The sequence below is a fragment of the Megalobrama amblycephala genome, linkage group LG2, assembly GCF_018812025.1.
Source record: "Megalobrama amblycephala isolate DHTTF-2021 linkage group LG2, ASM1881202v1, whole genome shotgun sequence".
Taxonomy (NCBI): Eukaryota; Metazoa; Chordata; class Actinopteri; order Cypriniformes; family Xenocyprididae; genus Megalobrama; species Megalobrama amblycephala.
Genome location: NC_063045.1, coordinates 24,101,187 through 24,122,343, shown reverse-complemented (window position 1 = coordinate 24,122,343; position 21,157 = coordinate 24,101,187). Strand labels below are relative to the sequence as shown.

The following is a 21,157-nucleotide window of genomic DNA, read 5'->3' as shown; positions in this document are numbered from 1 at the left end:
ATTCAGGTACCCCCCACTGAGTGAGGTTGACTTCTCTGAGGTGTGAAGCGACAGTTTGAGCAGTGGCATTTCGCAAGGGTAATAGTTCAAACCTTCAGGAATAGTAATACACAAACACTAGTAGATATTCATGTCTGTGGGAGCTGCAAGGCAGAGGACCCATGATATCCACTCCCAACATCTCATTTGGAGGATTGGTGGTGGTCTGTTAAATTTTCCCAGCAGGTTTGCGGTTCTCATTTTTCAAAGTTTGGCATTTCATACACCTTGTCACATGTTGTTTGACAGATGTCCACATGGCTGGCTAGAAGGTGACCTGATGCACTCTCTGGTAAGTAAATTCCCAAATGACCACTTAAGGGATGAGCATGGTAATGTTGTAGAATGTTTGGGATGAGGATTGCAGGGACATAGACTATAGTGCACTTGACCATTTGTCAAATGAGTTTGATGATATAGTTTGTCTTCAACTACTTCATATTGGTCTTGCGCCGAATAATTATTTTCTGCTAGTGACTGAAATAGCTTGGCAATTCCCTGATCTTTGTGTTGTTCTTCCCAGATGTCTACTGTTGAAACTGGTGTGGTGGATTTTCATCTACGCACCTGACTAAGTTTACCTGATCACCTGGGGCATCTCCTAATCGACACCTGAGCATCTACTGGCGACGCTCAATAATATACCTGATCTTCCGGGCATCTCCTAATCCTGATCTGTAACTATTGTGAAGAGTTTCGGTTCTAAGCAATGTTGCCATTTTTCTAGCACCCACGCTATCGCAAGACACTCTTTTTCCATAGCTGAATAATTAATCTCAGCTTTGGTTAAAGTGTGGCTGGCATAAGCTATGACTTCTTCCAAGCCTTGCATTTTCTGTTGTGTCAACACTGCACCCAATCCTGAGATGACGAAAGGAAGCTGGAGATCTGGATGACGCAGGATGGGAGGTGAGGTGAGACGTCTTTAATTTCTCAAAGGCTTGTTGACATTGTGGTGACTACTGGAAAGTATGTCTCTTTTTCTTCAAGGCATTTATAGGCTCTGCTATCCGAGAGAATTTGGGCGCAAATAAGTGGTACCATCCCACCAATCCAAGAAATCGTTGAACCCTGAAATCGGTGCAGGGTAAGAACAGATGACCTCTACTTTGCTAGGGTCTGCAGAGATGCCTTTTGTGTTTACCACATGTCCCAGAAATGTTAATTCCTGAAGGTTGATTATTAAACCGGCTGTGTGCAACCAGGAGAAGACACTCTGCAGAGCATGTAAGTTTTGGGTGACAGAGGGCGAGTAAATGATAATGACAGTAAACACAAAACACATTCTTCCTCATAGTTCACCTAGCACAGTCACCATTAATCGCTAAAATATTGCTGAAGCATTCTTCAGCCCAAATGGCATGACACTTAATTGATATAAACCAGATGGAGCGATGAATTCTGTCTTGGACTTGCCAGTACCCACTGTTGAGGTTAATGCTGGAGAAAATAACTGCACCATAGAGGGATTCCAGGATGTCAGTGATATTAGGTGGAGGATAGTAGTAGTCCAGAATCTCAGGCTGCCATCTTTCTTTGGGACAAGAATAATGGGTGAAGCCCAAGCAGAGTATGACAGTTCTATGAGATCATTCTTCAGCATTTCTTTAACTTGTTCTTGAACTACATCTTGTTTCTCTGTGGTTTCTTATATGGACACTGTTTGATGGGTACGGGGTGGACAATGCTGGAGTAATGTCGTTCTTTCAAGCCGGAGGGTACAGACTTGAGGATTTCTATTTCTGTTTTCTAGGTGGTGAAGTAATTGGCACTTTCTTTCAGGTGGAAAGTGTGCTTTGTCTACTAGAGTCCTTATTAAAGTTTGGTCATCCAGATTATCTGTTGGCTGGGATACCCTTGTAATTTGTGGTGGTGGAATAGAGCTAAACAGTGATGCAGGATTCTTCTAGTGTTAACGCTTGCTTGTCTGGCCTGGAAAAGATATTCCTTGTTGGGAGTTGACTTGAAAGAATATTTTCCATCTACAACATTGATCTGCAGGCCACTGGTGAATATAAAATCCAATCCTAAGTCTACAGAGTACACAAGAGCTTTGGAGGAAAGAATGCCTACAGGTATGGAAAAGACTTGATTGGACTGTTTGTCATTATTACCCAAGTAGAGGGGACCAAGGGCAATGTGTCAAAGGAGGTGAGCTCTGTCCATAAGCTTTTGTATAAAAGACTATAGCTTGCCCCTGTGTCGACTATAGCTTTTCCTGTTCAGATGCCACTGGTAATTAGAACAACTAACTGTTGAGGTATGGACTCAAGTTAAGAAGTAATAGTTTCAGTCATGGCAGATGGTTGGGATGGGGTGTGACACACAGTGTGTTAGTTGATGTAGTTCCTCCTGTCTTCTGCATGGGAAAAGTTCACTTATTTCCTGCAGTTTGACGTGGACTTGGAAGCAATGTGGAAGGTGAAGTAGAGTATTGTGGACAGTATCCAAATTGATACTGACCTTTACATCTCCAGCATTGAACAACAGGTTGGTTGGAGGTAGGCTTATGTGGTATAGGTGAAGTTACTGTCCGCCCATCATAATGCAACTGTTGAGCATAGTTTTTTTTTTCCAGCTGATGAACAAGTTTTACCAGTTCATCCACTGTACTTACTCTGCTGTGCGAAGTTGACTGTCAAGGTACGGTTTAAAATTCTTTAGTATCATTTTGACTAACTCATTCTCTGTTCGTGAAGGTTTCCATCACTTGCATAGAGCTCTGTAAGTGAAAGCTAAATCTCTAACGGGCTCCTTTTCTCCTTGAAATCTGGTGCGTATATGCTCAACTAGCTTGTCTAGCGGATCTAGCCACTTCCCACCAGTCCCGTTCTGTTCCATCGAGGACAGTGCAAAAGGTTGCCAGAATGTCTGCATCATCCAGATGGTGTAATGCCAGAAGTATTGACATCTGGTTAAATATAACAGAGGGTAGGTTAGTTTCAAAAGATCACTCTTGTCCTCAGATGTTGGGTGCGGATGAAGTGGAAACATAGACATAGACTGTTTTGAAACATAGACATGCTCTGGATGTCTTTCTGCACCTCTAGCTGCAATTGTTGGACCATGAATTGAACTTCTGAGACTATGGTGCATTCACTTTTCCTTAGTTCTCCTGCTACCATCACCTTCAGGGCTTTTGTCAGTTGATCAGTGTCCTCTTCTTCATGTTGTTTCTGAGCAGTGATCGTATTCTGAAGCTCCAGAAGCTCCAGAAAATCCAGATGGTCGTCAACCCAGCTGTTATATAAAATGCTCTGCACTGAAGAAGCCTTTATTTGGGGTGTTGCACTCCTGCGTCCGCTCCAAATAAACACAGTGTTCTACCAGCTGATGGCTGATCGCCCAGGTAAGTGCAAATATGTTCACCAACTTCATCTTTTTTTCCACCCATTTATTTTACTTTTCCTGAAACTACCAGCAACAGATCTTCCATTTAGTGCTGATTTGATGGTTTTCAGCTTACATTGAATGTGACTTCACGGCTCTCACCTCGTTGATGCTCACTCAACCACAACCTCAAACACGACTTTCACAACACTTTTTCTTCCTCCCTCCTTTAGTTTAAATTCCTCCTTTTATACCATTACCTCATTTCCGTTTTCAATTTGGCAATGGAAATGGGCGGAGATTTCATGGATGAATTTGTTTTTGTTTCGTCATTTCAGCTCTGCCACAAAATAGATGTACAGCAGGGATGGGCAACTTCAGTCCTGGAGGGCCACTGCCCAGCAGAGTTTAGCTCCAACCCTAATCAAACACACCTGAACCAGCTAATCAAGGTCTTTAGGATTAGTAGAAAGTTATAGGCAAGTGAGTTTTTATCAGGGAAGTTGCCCATCCCTGATGTACAGTATCAGAAGTTGGATGCTTTGATATTAAATGTAATGTTTTATTAATTCTTCTTTGCTTCAATTCAAGACTCATAGTCCCACCAAAATACATTCTGCTCCCCATTGTTTTACTATAAATATCTATACTTTGTAATATCTCCTCTCAGTTGAAGGGGTTGGATTCTAGAATCCACTGCCACTTCAATATATCTTTTGAGTGATTTATAATCAATTTATTAATCAATATTTATCCTTCTAAATATTACAGTATATGAATATATACTTTAGCGTTTGTTAAAGAATTTTTTACTTTCTATCTTTAGTCAATAGAGTGTCTGTACCTCTTACTGTGCTGAGTGTTGAGAACATGTTATCAGTATGTTTTGGGGAAATATCCTGTTCGACCAACTTCAACCTTGAAGAAGCTATGTATCTGTGTATGTGCGCTAGGATTTTTGTTACAGATCCTGTATTAGAGAGGTGGACAAACTGGCACCCAGAAACACAATATCTGTGGCCTATGTAACTTTGTGCCTAAAACTGGGATCCATGGTGTCAGCCGTACAATTGATGGAAATGTGCTTCTGCCTATCAGTCCATGTGTGGATATTTTCTAAGTTTATGATGTAGTTATTGATCTCTGTTAGAGTATAATTGCTGCTGCATTGAATGTGTACGCAGAGTGGCCTACGAACTCCTTGTGAGTGTTGATCTCCTTTTCCCAGACATGTCCTCTTTTTGGACCTAAAAAAATGCATCTGGCCGGGCTTTCTAAATCACCCAAAATGTCCTGGATTCGGCTTTTTGCATTCTACAGTCCCTATTCCTTCTCACAATGCAAATGTAGAGAGAATTTTTGATGCAAAGCCAGTGGAGAAAGGAAAGGAATCTGTTAAGTCACGATGTTTCCATCCAAAGTTGCGAATTTAACTGAATAAAATCTGGACTATCGCATAAAATATTTGCGCATAAAGCTATCCAGTGAGCCGAAGAGAACAAAATCATCACTTCCTGATAAACTAGTGCTAAATATCACTAAGAAAAATGGAAGTTGCAGCAGTAGAAGCCACTGTATATAATATTTTCCTTTATAATAAATTACTTGCACCAGAGCGTGAAGATGAAACACAAACATTGCTGTCATGTTAACTTGCATTCAGATGCCTGGTGTTTGTGAACGCAATTGCGTGAGGCACTTCTGGGAGGGAATTATATAGAACCACTGTAATGACCAAAACAGCATTTCAGATGCATTGCAACAAGATCAGTCCTATGGTTGGTCCAGTTATGCCGTGCCATCGCAAAGTCACATATGTCTTTTTTGATGCGCAAGAAATTGTTTCCATAGTTTATGCGCATGTTTCCGTATCACATTAAAAAATTATCTGACTCAGTTGAGCACATACATTTTTTTATGCACATTTTTACAATTTATGTGCATCTTGATGTTTCCATTCAGCTTTTTTTTTTTTTTATGCGATATCCCAAAATGTGTGTAAAATAGGTGGATGGAAACAGGGCTTCTGTGTACACAATACAACTTTAAACACACGTCTTGCAAAGACTTTAATGCCTTCTTGACTGGACTGTTGAGAAAGATTTGATCTTTAGGAAAGTAGACTATACCAGAGAACATCAGGAGGACTGAAATTATTTCTGACTAAAATAGTAGATTTTTTTGTCATGGCAACTGGAAATATGATGTTTTTAAATGAAATTATACTCTAAATAAGAAACTAAAACTGCCAGTAGGTGGCGGTAAATGTCTAATTCAAAATTCGTTCAAACAGCTGATTCATTCAGGAGTGAAGTATTGTCTAAAATAACACAATATTAATTTCTTAAAATTTAGATTTCACTGATTTATATATCTGCATTTTAAGATGCTTGAAGGCCAAAAAATTGGACAATAATAGCTTTAAAATCTCTCCTTGTCATCTCCATCATCACTTTCTTTTTTCTCCTCAGTCTCCTTAACTTTGTCTCTTCCCCTCCTAAAGCTGAGCTTTGACTGATAGTCTTTTCATTTTCATCTGTATCAATCTAGAAAGTAAACATAGGGTCAATTGATATTTATATGTTTTATGAATCATTTTCTAAGATAATTTAGTTTACTGAAGGCTACCCGGAACCTAGGTTTAAGCAAAGTATATTAAATTAATTCACAATATGTGCATTTATTAATAATCATATGGTTTTGCCCATAGAAAACCCACATGGGCCCCCAGAGAGTTAGCCCATGCAGGTCCCATAGCAGTTTTGTCAGTTTGGGCCACCATGAGGGTTTAATCTGGGCAACCCACTATGGGTTTGCCCACAGAAAACCCATAAAGGTCCCCAGTGGGTTAGCCCATGCCTAACAATAACATATTTGTCAAGGTGTCTGTCTGCCTCCTGCATCCACTGTCCTCTTTTTTAAAAACTACAATATGGTCACCCTAATTGAAGCTGCAAACTATTCTTCAGTAAAGTTTTCTTCTGTTTTTTTTTTTTTTCTTCATTCATCATATCCGGTCATTTGGTCTTTAACTGTAAATTCCCCTACACAGTCACTTATGAAGTGAAGATGATGGGTGGAAAAAAAAAAAATAGTGGTCGGAGCAAACCTGACTTCCTGTGCTTGACATGTTTGAACTTTTCCTCTCTTTGCTCTGTACTAAAGTTCATCGCTGTCTGGAGGGACCCAGGTTTCATATTCAAGTATTTATTTACAACTACAATATGATGATTATGCAGCTTTATCTCTGTGAGTATTTTGGATAGCTTTTCATGTGCTTTATTTATGTAACTTTTTTTCATGTATCCAGTCAAATGCTTGGACACATTGCACTAGATTGAATTCCTTGATACATAAAAACATAAAAATGGTTGCATAATAATGATAAAGAATTAAATGTGTATTTTTTACTGGCAGCATATGGAAGCGTTCAAAGAGGATACTTCTAAATGCATGTGATTCTGTGATTTTCATCTTGTAGATCTACTCATATGGTGTCAAGCTGCAGAGACTTTAACAGCTCAACTAACAGATTTGGGGCAAAATGTGACCATAAACTGTGATCTTGATGAAAATGAAGTTTTTTGGTTTTTACTGAAACTTCCAGATTCTTTGGCTGTGATATTGCGCACTTTCTCACACCCAATTCCTTTTTACTACAATGAAAGATTCAGACACAAATATTCAGTGGACTCTAAACATAATCTGCTCATAAATAATGTCACTACTGATGAGTTAGGAGTTTATTACTGTATGAGCACAGATTCGAAATTCAGCAATGGCATCAGACTACACATCATTGGTGAGTATACTTTTAGTTATATTGTTCAGTACATTGATAATTTAGAGATTATTAACAGATTGTATCTTAATTCTTTCTTTACAGAACCAACGCCACAAACTGAGTGCCAGAATCAGAATCATACAGTCGTACAGTATATTCAGCAGAATCAGACGGTGGTGAAGTACATTCAGCAGAATCAGACGTCATGGCAGACTCTTACCCTCATATCTGCTCTGTTCAATGCTGTTTTGGTCGTTGTGGTCATAGGTGAGTTTTCATCAGTGTAAGTAAAATTACGAAGAAAGAGATACACCAATAAGCCGATAATAATTATTTTCGTGTTATGTCTGATAATCGTTAAATGGCAATTCTATTATATTTAAATTTTTCAATCATTTTAAATTTAAAAGTAAATATAGGTATCACAAAATGGATATTCATTTTGAGATTTGTAAAGATTACTTTTAACAGTGAACAAATTATTGGCGTTTCTTAAAGATGAACTAAGTGACAGTTGGATGAAGGTAATCTAAAATTAAATAACAATAGAGGAAATAAGCATAGACGATAAAATATCAACAGATATGATACATTATATTGCTAATATCATTCGAAAACTGATGTGATACGTTATATTGCTAATATTGGCTATTATTAAAAATACAGTGTAGGGGTTCCATCTGTGAAAATATCATCATAATGCTATAAGTGTTTAATTGTATAAACCTACATTATTTAATTCAATTTCATTTATTTTATTCAATTCTCAGGACTTTTGAAGGCTTGTGCTGTTAGAAGGCCTGCAGAACAACAACTTCATAATACTGATGCACAGCTGACACAAGATATAGAAGAGCATTTATATTCAAATTAATTACAGGTACACCATCCATCCATCCATCTTTTCCTCATTGTTTTTCAGCATGCTGAGGTGGAAACTTCTGTCCTGGTCCAATCAATAGCAACTGTAACATTACGGCTGGCAAAATAACAAACAAATAACATATTGTGGTTTTGCAGAAGCTGTCATCCGATTGGTCATATGCATTCTGGTGGGTGTGGCTACTGTTGCTGTTTTGGTTCAGACACCATGCAGAGCCAGAGGCCTGTTCAACAAAAGTTTACCAAATAAGCCAGGCTTATTTCAGTCTGACTCATTGTCATTTGATTTGGTTCCATAAAGCAAATTTAACATAGCTCAAGCTCAGTCACTCTGGCAATTTATGTTAGTAGGATTTTTACATAAAAAATTGTCAAAATTTAGAAATAAAAGGCCGTTTCGGCCACATTTCAGATATGGCCTACATTTGATATTATTAAAGTCCCCCTGTAGTCAATTATTTTATTCCTTAAAACTAATCTTTGATCACCAAAATGACATATTTAAAAAAAAAAATTCAAGTGAAAAAAATTTCTTCATGCCTTAAAATAGCTTGAATGTCACTCTACACCCTTGCCTCATTTAATATACACGGATCAATGAATATGCAAATTAGCCCCACCTCCACTCGCTCACGCCAGCTCAGAGAGTATAGCCTACTATTGCTGCAGTGTGTTGTGGATATTTAAGAAAAAAAAGCTTCACTTCGTATATTCAGTTTAATTTCTGACGCTTAAATTGTGTTTTAAGTTATGAATTGGTAAAACGCCTTTGAATCCACATTCATTTGGACTGCTCTCACTGAATCACCTTAAGCGATTTCTCAGTAAAACAGACAGTATCGAGAGAATAAGCAGCCGTTTGCCTCTATTAACATGCGCCAAATGGATGTATGACAATTTCGTTGCTTTTTGGAGTTTTCAGATGTAAAAAAACATTCAGATGAAATCCTGCAAGCTCTCGTGCCTTCTCCGTACATGAAATAAATGCACATCCTTGAATGAGCGCGGATTTCCAGCGTATTTACTTGAACTTATCAGGTAGGCTAATATCTATGGTTTGATCCATTCCAGAGCTGGTCAAAATCAGAATTTATAATGGTATGAATAGCAGAACTTGATGTGCGATTCCACACTGACTGAATATGCACAAGAATCACGGTCACACGCACAGGCTCAGAGCAATATTGTTTAAGCTATGTTTTATAGTATTAAAATATTTCGAAGGACAAAAACATGAACTTTATGAACATGAACGCTATATTGATAAATCTACACAATTTTTCATATCAACAGAAAATATACCGGGGTAACCTGGCTTCTCGAGACTTTCCTGCTTCAGAGCAGTCATAGTTAATGATATGCTAAAGCCTGCCGGCACGTTGTTGTGATTTATTACGAGGTAGTCTGTGATGTCACAAACACCCATGATTTCACACCGTGGGTTTTAGACTGTCTTTGGTTTACTGCAGTTTCAAACATAAAATACTCAGCAATGGTGCTGACTTAAGAATTTGCACATGGTTTGTCTTAAAGCATATTAAAAACACTACATAGACATATAAACAACATTAAAAACTTGATTTCCCTTTCGTGGGAACTGTTGACGCTGCGTGGAAAGCATTGGGGACCTTCTGCGTGATGTCGTCACTGAAGCGCTCATGTATCTAACCAATCGCGTAGCGAAACGTCAGAGGCTGGTGACGTCACGGTCCAGGAAACTATAAAGCATACCCGGATGCAGAGAACGCTAGCTTCTGTGTCTTAAGTAAGCACTCTATGTTATCTTGTGTGTCTTATTTGGTGTTGTTTATCTCGCTATATTGCCACAAAGACAAGATCTCTTCGTCTGAGGACAAGAGTTTCAGTACACCACACAAACATATATATATATATATATATTGTGAGAAATAAGACACGTTGAAAAATGGCGGAAGGTAGACGATACAAACAATGTGTACATCCCTGCACCAGATATATCCCAGATGGGGATACACACAAAATGTGTGCCGTTTGCCTGGGGGTTGAGCATGCACAGGCAGTTCTCGAGGGAGCTGTCTGTGTTCATTGTGAGAAGCTCACCCTCAGAGTGTTGAGATCACGCCGGGCACTCTTTAATAATAAAGAGGGTGCTCCGGTTGGTGTTCCCCGCGGATCGGGTCCCGCTGTTGCTGAGGCACAGCACCGACTTCATTCGTGGGGTTCGCAAATGGAGCTGGCAGAGGGGGTTGAGACGGGCCCAGCCTTATCTCGCCCTTTACCTGCCAGGCCCAGTGTCTCTTCTCAGGCGGTGGAAGCACGCGTAGCAGTTTCTTCCCCCAAGAGAGAGGCACCGACGCTTCACCTCTCTTCCTCCGAGGAGGTTGATGTGGTGAGCATCGAGACTGGGGAAGAGGAACCGCCATCCTCTTCCCCAGCATACGAGGAGCTCCTGGAGGTAGTGACCAGGGCTGTGGCCAAATTAAAGATCAATTGGCCAGCAGAGCGGGCAGAAGCGAGACCGAAAAGCAAGCTGGATGAGCGCTTTCTCCCTGCTCGGCATATCAGCATATCAGGCTGACCTGCTGGGGGAGATTGATGAAAGCGGGGAGGCCACTTTTGAGTGCATCCAGGAGATCAGGATGGCAATTGACCTGGCTCTCCATGCCACCAAAGAGACGGCCAAAGAAATCGGTCGTCTATGGAGCCTTGGTGGCCACGGGAGGCACTTGTGGCTGACCTCTCGGACATAAGGGACGTGATAAAGCGCCCTTATGGACACGCCGCTGTCTCCTGTGGGCCTCTTCGGTGACGCTGTCACATCAGTCGTCGAGAGGTTCCAGGAGGCTAAAAAGCAATCTGTGGTGTTCCAGAGGTTCCTCCCCTGCCGATCTAAGATTCCCCCCGAGGCTGCTGAGCGGGAGCAGCCTCGGCCGTCCACGAGCTCCTCGGCGCACCACAGAGTGCAGCAAAAAGTGAGCGTGGCCACCCGTGCTCCCCCGCAGAAAGCTTGGGGATTGGGTCGGTCCGCTCAACAGAAGCCTTCTAAGGGTAAGACTTATTATTGCTCGGAAGGCTTTGAAGCGGTCCTGACGTCTGTGGGTCAGGAACCAATGAGGGCGGCCCCCTCCGAAGGGAGCCGGGTGAAAATATATCTCACATCCGCTCCCCTTCGGCGCCCTCAGGGGACTGTTATGCCAACCCTGCCACCCAGTGTGCGTCAGGGCGCAGCGGTCTCCGCCGACCCTCTGAGGAGGGCCGGTCACTTGATTCGACTGTCTTCTGCCGGTGCGCCGCTTCAGAGCATCGAATCAAGTGCTCAAAAAACACCAGAGGCCAGTCTCGAGAGACTGGTTCCCTTAGTAGATTTTATGGCAGAATGGAAACTTCTACCGAATATATCGAAATGGGTGCTGCTCATCATAGAAAAGGGTTACAGAATTCAGTTCGGGTCTCGCCCGCCCAGATTCAACGGGGTCCTTCCCACTGTGGTGACCCCCGAGCAGTCTCTGGTTATGGAACAAGAGGTTATGACACTCTTGCGAAAAGGAGCTATAGAAAGGGTTCCTCCTCCCAGCAAGCTGTCAGGCTTTTACAGCCGCTACTTCATTGTTCCAAAGAAGGATGGGGGACTACGTCCTATCATAGATTTACGTGTGTTAAATTGCTCAATACAAAAGCTCAAGTTCAAGATGCTTACACTCAAACAGATTATTCCACAGATCAGGTCCGAGGACTGGTTTGTGGCAATAGACCTGAAAGATGCATACTTTCATGTGTCCATCCATCCTTCAGGTTTGCTTTCGGGGGCGAAGCTTACCAATACAGGGTTCTTCCATTCGGCCTATCATTATCACCCCGCACATTCACGAAGTGCGTGGATGCAGCGCTGGCTCCGTTGAGACTCCAGGGCATCCGCGTACTGAATTACATCGACAATTGGTTGATTTTAGCTCAATCAGAGCAACTGGCAGTTCAACATCGAGATGTTGTTCTGTCCCACATGAAGAGGCTTGGGCTGAGGCTCAATGCCAAAAAGAGTGTGCTAGTTCCAGCTCAGACTACCAATTATCTAGGTGTAGTCTGGGACTCCACCACGATGCAGGCACATCTGTCTCCTGCTCGTGTGAGTTCCATTCTCGGAGCCGTGAAAGGGGTGAAGTTAGGCCAGTCACTCACTGTAAAGCAGTTCCAGAAACTGCTGGGTCTGATGGCAGCTGCGTCCAACGTGATACCTTTTGGCCTTCTGTACATGAGACCCTTACAGTGGTGGCTCAGGACCAGGGGGTTTTCTCAGAGGGGAAATCCTTTTCACATGATCAAAGTCACGCGGCGATGCCTTCGTGCTCTGGCCATGTGGAAAAATCCCTGGTTCCTGTCCCAGGGACCCGTGTTGGGGACTTCTGGTCGTCGCGTAATGCTTACGACAGATGCTTCCCTCACGGGCTGGGGGGCGATCATGAGTGGTCGCTCAGCTCAGGGTCTATGGGAGGACCATCAGCTCTCCTGGCACATAAATTGGCTGGAGATGATGGCGGTGTTTCTAGCATTGAGACACTTCCTCCCAGACCTGAGAGGCCACCATGTGTTGGTCTGCACAGACAACATGTCGGTGGTCGCATATATAAACCATCGGGGGGTTTGCGGTCTCGCCAACTTTACTACACCCCGATGGAGCTTCCCCTCAGACAGGACCTCCTGTTGCAAGCGGGCGGCACAATAATACATCCCCGCCCAGAACTGTGGAAGCTATGGGCCTGGCCTCTGAGGGGGCCAGGTTCATAGATGCTGGTCTCCCAACTGAGGTTGTGGAGACCATCCTTAACTCTAGAGCTCCTGCCACGAGGAAGCTGTATGCCTATAAATGGGTTTATTTGCTACTTGGTGTAGTCAAAATAATACGGACCCTGTCCATTCCTCTATTAGCTCTGTGCTAAGATTCCTCCAGGAGAAATTCTCTGAGGGCTTATCTCCTTCAACCTTGAAGGTTTATGTTGTGGCTATCTCAGCCTATCATGCTCTTCTTGAGGGGGATTCCTCGGTAGGTCGAGACCCCCTCGTCACACGCTTCCTCCATGGCACACTGAGGTTGAGGCCTCCAGTGCGCACAAGGGTTCCGGCCTGGGACTTGGCCTTGGTTTTACAAGGGCTAGCCGAGACTCCCTTTGAACCACTAGAGGAGGTTCCTGAGAGGTTCCTCACTCTGAAAACCATTTTACTACTGGCTATCACTTCTTTGAAGAGGATAGGAGATTTACAAGCACTTTCTGTTGCTCCTTCATATCTTGAATTCGCTCCAGGAATGGTGAAGGCATTCCTGTAGCCTAGACCGGGTTATGTCCCAAAGGTCCCTACCAATGTTCCAGGTCCCATTGTGCTCCAGGCCTTTTATCCTCCTCCCTTCGAGTCATTGGATCAGGAAAAACTGAATCTGCTCTGCTCAGTAAGGGCTTTGGATGCTTACGTCTGTTATGGGTCCCCTAGAAAACGGGGCCCAGCATCTAAGCAGAGGATGAGCAAGTGGGTGGTCGAGGCCATCTCACTTGCTTACGAAGTGGCCGGACAGCCTTCTCCATTGTTCGTGCCCATTCTACCAGGGGTATGGCGGCATCAAAAGCTTTGATGTCGGGAGTATCTATCAATGATATATGTGATGCAGCTGGATGGTCATGCCAGCACACATTTGTCAGGTTTTACAACCTTGATGTTGGCTCCACTCCGGGGTCCTCTGTTCTGTCAAGATAACTTTGACAAGTATTTGAAGCTATGGCACAGTCGGGATTGCGTTCCCAATGCGTTCCATGCAGCGTCGACAGTTCCCACGAAAGGGAACGTCTCAGGTTATAGATGTAGCCCTGGTTCCCTGAGTAGGGAACGAGACGCTGCATCTCTTGCCATACCCCCTGCATACTTGCGAGTGCTTGCTTCAGACTTATCCAGAAACTAGCGTTCTCTGCATCCAGGTATGCTTTATAGTTTCCTGGTCCGTGACGTCACCCGCCTCTGACGTCTCGCTACGCGATTGGTTAGATACATGAGTGCTTCAGTGACAACATCACGCAGAAGGTTCCCAATGCGTTCCATGCAGCGTCTCGTTCCCTACTCAGAGAACCAGGGCTACATCTGTAACCTGAGACGTTTCACCACAGGGGGTCTTTAAATATTATAATGGTAAAGAAATTAAAGATCCATCTTTGATTTTCAAAAGAATTCCATGTGCAGTTCACTCTCAGCCAATAAGATTCCATGTAGCAGTTTCATGGATCAGTCGTCTATTCTGATTGGTTAATAACGTTTGACATCTTTTAATCCAGAAGCAAAGTTAGCGAATTAATTTTTTTGTCCAAGAGCACGCAGAGATTCGTGAACACACACACAGTTTGAACGTGCACAAAATATCTGAACGAGAGGAGAGGCAGTTCATAAGAGAGCACTGTATATTTGAGAGCGCGCATCCAGTTTTTTGCGAGAGCAAAGGAAATCCGTGCACGAGCGGAGAGATTCGCGCTCGCGAATTACATTGATGTGCTCTCGTGTCACAATAATGTGCTCTCGACCTTTGTCATTAAAATAACGCTATAGAGTATAAGCATTGTAATGGCACTCATTAGTAGCCTATCTAAGATTGAAAATGTACCATTCGTTCAAAGCAACCAGTCTGACGCGACAAACTCATCCAAGTCGTTATATTCCTTTTTGATTCTTGTTTATTTTGTACTGCAAAGCAGGAACAACCTTTTAAACTTTATATAACAACACAACATGGAACGACGGTCAAAAAATGTATCGCTCCGTCACTTGATTACGATCCACTAACCCGGATGTGACGTTTTTAATCACCTCATCAGTTAGCAAGAACATAATAAAAGCATATAATTATAGCATAGACATTCTTAATCTATACAAAAAATACAATAAGTAATAATCTAACAACACATTAAATATTATCAGATTTGCACAATGTGTATTATGGCTCTAACCAGTGTTGGTCACGTTACTTTAAAAAAGTAATTAGTTATAGTTACTAGTTACTTCTCACAAATAGTAACGGAGTTAGTAACTGAGTTACATCATTATAAAAGTAACTAATTACCAGGGAAAGTAACTATTGCGTTACTTAAAAAAAAATAAAAATAAAAATAAAAATATGCCAAATAAATTGAATGCCCCCAATATTACATATAAGTCTAATGCTGCGTTCACACCGAACGCGTCTGGGGCGTCTGAGGCCTCTGATTTACATGTTAAGTCAATGTAAACACACGTCTAGGTGTCCTGCGGCGCGAATCAAGCGTCTAGCGCGGCGCGAATCGGCCGTTGACGCGCGAATAGCGCGGCGCGAATTGAGCGTTCACGCGGCTGACGCGCGAATTGAGCATCTGACGCCCAAACGCCCGAGTTGAAAAATCTGAACTTTGGCGTAAATTCGCGGCGCGTTAACCAATCAGGGACTCTGCTTTGGTAGTAACGTGTTTATGATGTGATCAGTGGTGGAGACCAGAACAAAGATGTCGCTGTGTGTGTGGCCACCCTGAGCTCCATGATGTCTCATTATATTTTTATCGAGACAGGAATAAAAAGGACCTTGCCTGGAAGAGAATAAGCGAAGAAATCGGACAATCTGGTTAGATGTAAAACTTTTTGCATGATTTTAGCTGTTGATAGCCCACCTTCTAGCTAGCAAAAGTCGGCCGGCATAACCGAGTTAAATTGCCGCTACGGGTTTCCAACTGACGAGATTATGTGTTTATTCAGAGGATCTGTGCAGAAAGAGATGAAAGCCCCTCCCATGACGCAAATTCGCGTCTGAACACACTTTGTTTAGACGCGCGAATTGAGCGAATTTTACGCGCATCTGAAGCATCTGACTTAAAAATTTCAAGCGTCCAACTAGACGCGTCTGGCGCGAATTTGACGCCCCAGACGCGTTCGGTGTGAACGCAGCATAAGAATAAATTATTCTTGATGCGACTTCTGACTCATGATCCGCTCTTGCTCACGACATGAAATAAAGAAAACGTAGTTTCATATTTATGTTTAAATAGTCCTATGTTATGTTTTAAATCCATTTATTCGATTATAAAAAGTGAACAGCGTGAGTAAGATGCATCATAAGATGCGCAAATATATCGGGAGACATGGAGTGGGTCAGACATGATTTTAAACACTTCATTAAGTTTTGTTTTATAGAAAGCCTCTCTTTAAAGTGAATTTCGTTTTGTAAAAATTGTATCTTAATTTTAATCAACGTTTCATCAACCAATTGCTTGGATTTAATATATAACAAGCAAATATAGCAGACAATAAAATCATGACATGGAGGCGCAGGCGCGATCACTGGCGCGTGAATAGGCTAAATGAACCGAAACTCAGAGGCTGCTTGCCTCGCAGACATGAGAAATATATCTATAGAATGCTTGAAATATCTACTTTAACGAAAATGAAGTAATTAAACACAAAAAGAAAGAGGCTACTCTGATTATATAGCCTAATCCGAATGAAATGTGCATTATCTCTCTAGGCGCGTCCATATGAGCAGATGATCAGCAATGAGAATCAGCAATGTCAACTTCATCTTTGCAGCCGACACTGATTCAGAAAACATTACTTTATTAATAAACAATTAAAATGTCTCCTTGCTGTTTTTGTCACACTCATAATCATTACTTTTGCCGGTTCTTTATGGCAATTATGCGTGCCCTTGAGTGCTATATAGCCTATATTATGTAAACGCTCCTTATTATGGTTTATTCTCTCCAGTATTTAAGAAATTAAAATAATATAAATGTAATTAGTCAACTAATAGCTTAAATGAACAACTACTAGTCGACTAGAAAAAAACTCATTTCACATATTTTCGATCAAGCATCAAAAAGGGTATTCTGGTTTGAGCTCGCGCTTCGCGCGCATGCTCTGACAGACACACACACAGCGCATCATACATTATTATCAGTTTAAAATTATATTTGTGTATGACTAACCGCAGCACACACCAGAGAAAAAAACTTTGCAGGTCCTATGGCTGAGAGAGAGCTTACTTGGATGAAAACCGCTTCAGTGAGCTCAATTATAGTAACGCGGCATTTTTTTTGGTCAGTAACGCTAACGGCGTTGTAACGGGAGAAAAAGTAATTCGTTTGATTACTCGTTACTGAAAAAAGTAACGGCGTTAGTAACGCGCGTTATTTATAATGCCGTTATTCCCATCACTGGCTCTAACAAGCATGCTTACCTCTCTTTAGTCTAAACTGTTCCAGCATCCCACCACCTCCCCAAACTCCACCTTCATCTTAGGTACCTTGCACAATGTAATCATATCCTGGTCACTGTGGGGGTGTATCAGAGCTCATAGCATCATGGCACATAACCTTATGGGCAATGTATTATTAGCTTTATTTGTTTTACTGAAACCACTAAACTCACTATTTATTATTATTTGTTCGTTCTCATACTGAAAATGTCAAAAATCATGATTACATCATTGATAGCTCCATCAACCGAATTTATCCAGCACTTGATATATTAATTTTGTGCAATATTTGTAAAGTTATAATGCATGAATAAAGCAGCTAAATGGAAACAGAAAGAATGAAACCGTTTCTTGGGTATGTCACATTTCCACACCAAGTGGAATATATATATATAGTATACCACAGGTTGGCTGGTGTTAATGTCAAGCCCTGAATGCAAACCTTAGAATGTAGAAGTATGTTATTTTAACTTTTAAATAAATAAAAGGTTCATCAAATCATATGTGTTACTGTAGAGTCTCTGTAGACAGAGGATAAAAGTCTAATGAGCATAAATGGGAAATATGACTGGTCACATTCACACAAAAAGCAAATGAAAGACATGTAACCACACTTCTGGCTGATTGTGTTTGACGTCTCACACACATACAACCCTGTCAAAACCTATCACATTCAGACAGCAACAAACTGGAGCAAAAGACAAAACACTTCACATAAAAGTGGTGCCACACACAGTTGTATAGAAGTCTGAATGCCACACTAGTAGCCTCTTTATTCTCCTTTTTTTCTCTATTTCAAACTAAAGTCTGTTTGTGTACTAATATCTTCTAGGTGTGTTAGGTGTTGAGACAGGTGAAATGAAGACTTTATTCGATTCTGGATGGAGAAAATGGAGATTCTGTCACTCTACATACTGATTTTACTGACATACAGGGATATATTACAGTGATACAGTGGATTTTTGGATCTGAAAACACAGATATTGTCATAGCTGAAATCAATAGAGAGGCAACGAGTAATGATGTTCATGAGAGATTCAGAGACAGAGTGCAGATGGACATTCATACAAGATCCCTCACCATCACAAACTTTAGAACCACAGACTCAGAAAGCAATTAAAATCTGCCAATTCAGTGAATTAACCGAGCAGCACAGGAAGGTGCTGGCTGCGCCGCACAGCGGACCTATGAGGGTTGATGCAGTACATTATAATGCAAAAGATAGAAAATCCATCGTGCACCGGCAGTAATCACAAGATTCGCCTATGCATCGATCGAAGGGATCCGAATGAAGCTCTTATGCGTCCTCACCATCCCATGCGCACAGTAGAGGAAGTAGCCTCACAAATGTCCAATGCCAGCGTCTTCTCAGTGCTTGATGCTAGAAGCTCATTCTGGCAAATCAAGTTAGACAATGAATCTTCCCTATTCACCATTTTGCAACACCTTTTGGCAGATAACGTTTTTTGTGCATGCCTTTCAGTATTAATTCAGCATCAGAAGTGTTTCAACGGGCAATGGAGCAGATCTTCACAGGCTTCCTATGTGCCATAATCATCTAGCCATCATGGTTGGAGGGAAAGGGTAAGAGCATGATGAGAACTTGAGAAAGGTTCTAAACAGAGCATGGCAAGTGAATCTGAAACTAAACCCACAAAAATGCAAGTTCAGTCTCTAAAGAAGTTATGTGGGCCACCTGTTCACAGAACATGGATTAAAACCAGACCCAGCCAAGATACAGGCCATCACAGAGATGCCACTGCCAAATGACAAAGCTGCCTTGCAACGTCAATGACCTGGGTAAGTTTATCCCAAATTTCAGTGAACTGGCGACACCACTTCAGCGGCTGCTCCACAGGGATGTAGTTTGGTGCCGGTCACAGCAACAACAAGAAACATTTAAAATGATTACAAAAAAAAAAAAAAAACTGCATCACATGCCCACCAGTGCTGAAGTACTTTGATATAATCAAACCTGTGACTATCACATGTGACGCTTCTCACTAGGGATTGGGTACAGCATGCATACAGAATGGTGAGCCAATCAATAATGTCTCACGCACTCTAACTGAAACAGAAATTAGATATGCTCAAATCGAAAAGGAGCTACTGGCAGTGGTCTTCGGCTGTCAAAACTTACATCTACGGAAAACCGGTCTTGGTGGAAACAGACCACCAACCCCTTGTCACAATTCTAAACAAACCCCTACACACTGCTCCAGCACGACTTCAGCGAATGATACTAAATCTACACAAGTTTAACCTGACTCTCATTTACAATATTTGAGACATTTGACTGGAACAGCCAACAGTACCTAGTGCTGGTGGATTCCGACTATGGGTGGTTTGAAATAAACCCACTTAGAACCTTGTCATTGCAAAATGTCATCAACAAACTGAGGCACTTTTCTGTGCACGGTATTTCCCAGAAGCTAATCGCTGACAATGGCACCCACCCAGTTTACGAGCCAGGTCTTCAGAGACTTTGCAAGTTCTTGGGACTGTCATATCACTAGAAGTCCTGAGTATGCACTGCTGAATGGTCTTGCAGAAAAAGCCATACATAGTGCAAAGTGCATAGTGCAAAGTGCCTGGTCGAAACCACTAAGAGGGATGGGACAGACGCATCTGAATTTGTCAAACATCCGCAACATTCTCTGAGATAAGATACTGGGTTCACCGGCACAGAGATTGATGTCCAAGGTAATGCGTACCAACATGCCCATCAGCGAGCAGATGCTAAAAATAAGGTCAAAGGATGCTCATCATCTCAAAGCTCAACTCTCCAAAAAGAGACAAATGCAACAGGTGTACTTTGAAAAAAAAGGAGTAAACCACTCTCTCCTCTGCATGAATCTCAAGTGGTACGGATGCAAAAGGTCACGACAAGACTGGAGCACTCTCACAGAGCCCAGATCTTATGTTGCGGAGTCAGACGGTAAATAGTACAGGAAGTTTACTACTTCCTGTAAAAGAACTACTCCCACACTGCACACACGCCGATCTGGAGGACTTATTGTCACAACTCAAATCTGTGCCAGACAACAACAATGTGTCTTAGGATGCGCTGCATGCTGAAGAAAACATTCCAGCTGGGCCAACTGCTCAAAAGTTAACATATCGTATAGATACGGCCAGATTTCTAAGCCTAGTCTTAAGTACACTGTTTAACAATGCATGTTGTTGAAAATCTGGTGTAAGAATGTGTTATTCTGATATTTTCATTATTTCAGTTGCAATTTCAGTTTTGCATTACATAAATGTTAAAAATGTTTGTGAAATTATAGTACTTTTGAGTAGAGGAAAGTATAGAACTAAGGAAAGGGGATGTAGATAACTGATGATGTGCCATCCAGTTAGTTAAAGGTGCAATATGTAATAATTTTGCAGTAAAATATCCAAAAACCACTAGGCCAGTGTTACATATTTTGTTCACTTGAGTACTTACAATATCCCAAATGTTTCCAACTATTTGTAAATCGTGAGAAAATTGCAATTTTAACCAAGGCTCCAGGACGTGTGAGGAGTCGCCTGTCAATTGCGTCATACCCGCGTTACCCTCGGCTTCCTGTTTTATTAGAAACCATGGAAACACCAAAGAGGCTTTAATATATTGCATGTTTTAATAGACAATGAAATAACTGTTATGTGATATATTTATTGACAGAAAACGAATTGTTGTTATATAGTTCAATACATTTAATCTAAATTTCTTGATTTTTTGCGAGTACCATGCTTTACCATGCCTCAGAGAAAAACACTATTTTGTCAACTAGCTAACATAGCATAATCAGATGCAGCTTTATTTTTAGTAACAGTAATACAGAATTTTCTCCATCATACAATACGTTTTAAAATTAATTGCATGCCATTTATCAACACAAGCCATCCAGCAT

General features: G+C 41.6%; 1 protein-coding gene across 1 annotated transcript; it reads left to right on the top strand.

The window, feature by feature from the left end:
- The first annotated feature begins 6,511 nt into the window (after positions 1–6,511).
- LOC125253389 lies at positions 6,512–20,714 on the top strand. The gene is made up of 5 exons (XM_048167343.1): positions 6,512–6,618; positions 6,851–7,171; positions 7,256–7,420; positions 7,924–8,033; positions 18,094–20,714. Exons 1-4 carry the CDS (start codon positions 6,594–6,596, stop codon positions 8,025–8,027), a joined length of 615 nt encoding a protein of 204 aa, XP_048023300.1. The 5' UTR covers positions 6,512–6,593; the 3' UTR covers positions 8,028–8,033; positions 18,094–20,714.
- The last annotated feature ends 443 nt before the right edge of the window (positions 20,715–21,157 follow it).

Excerpts from the sequence above, each read along its gene's own strand:
- LOC125253389 (XM_048167343.1), top strand. The coding sequence starts at position 6,594 with ATGATGATTATGCAGCTTTATCTCT. Across the intron at positions 6,619-6,850 it reads GATTATGCAGCTTTATCTCT|ATCTACTCATATGGTGTCAA; the intron begins GTGAGTATTTTG and ends TTCATCTTGTAG. Across the intron at positions 7,421-7,923 it reads TTTGGTCGTTGTGGTCATAG|GACTTTTGAAGGCTTGTGCT; the intron begins GTGAGTTTTCAT and ends TTCAATTCTCAG.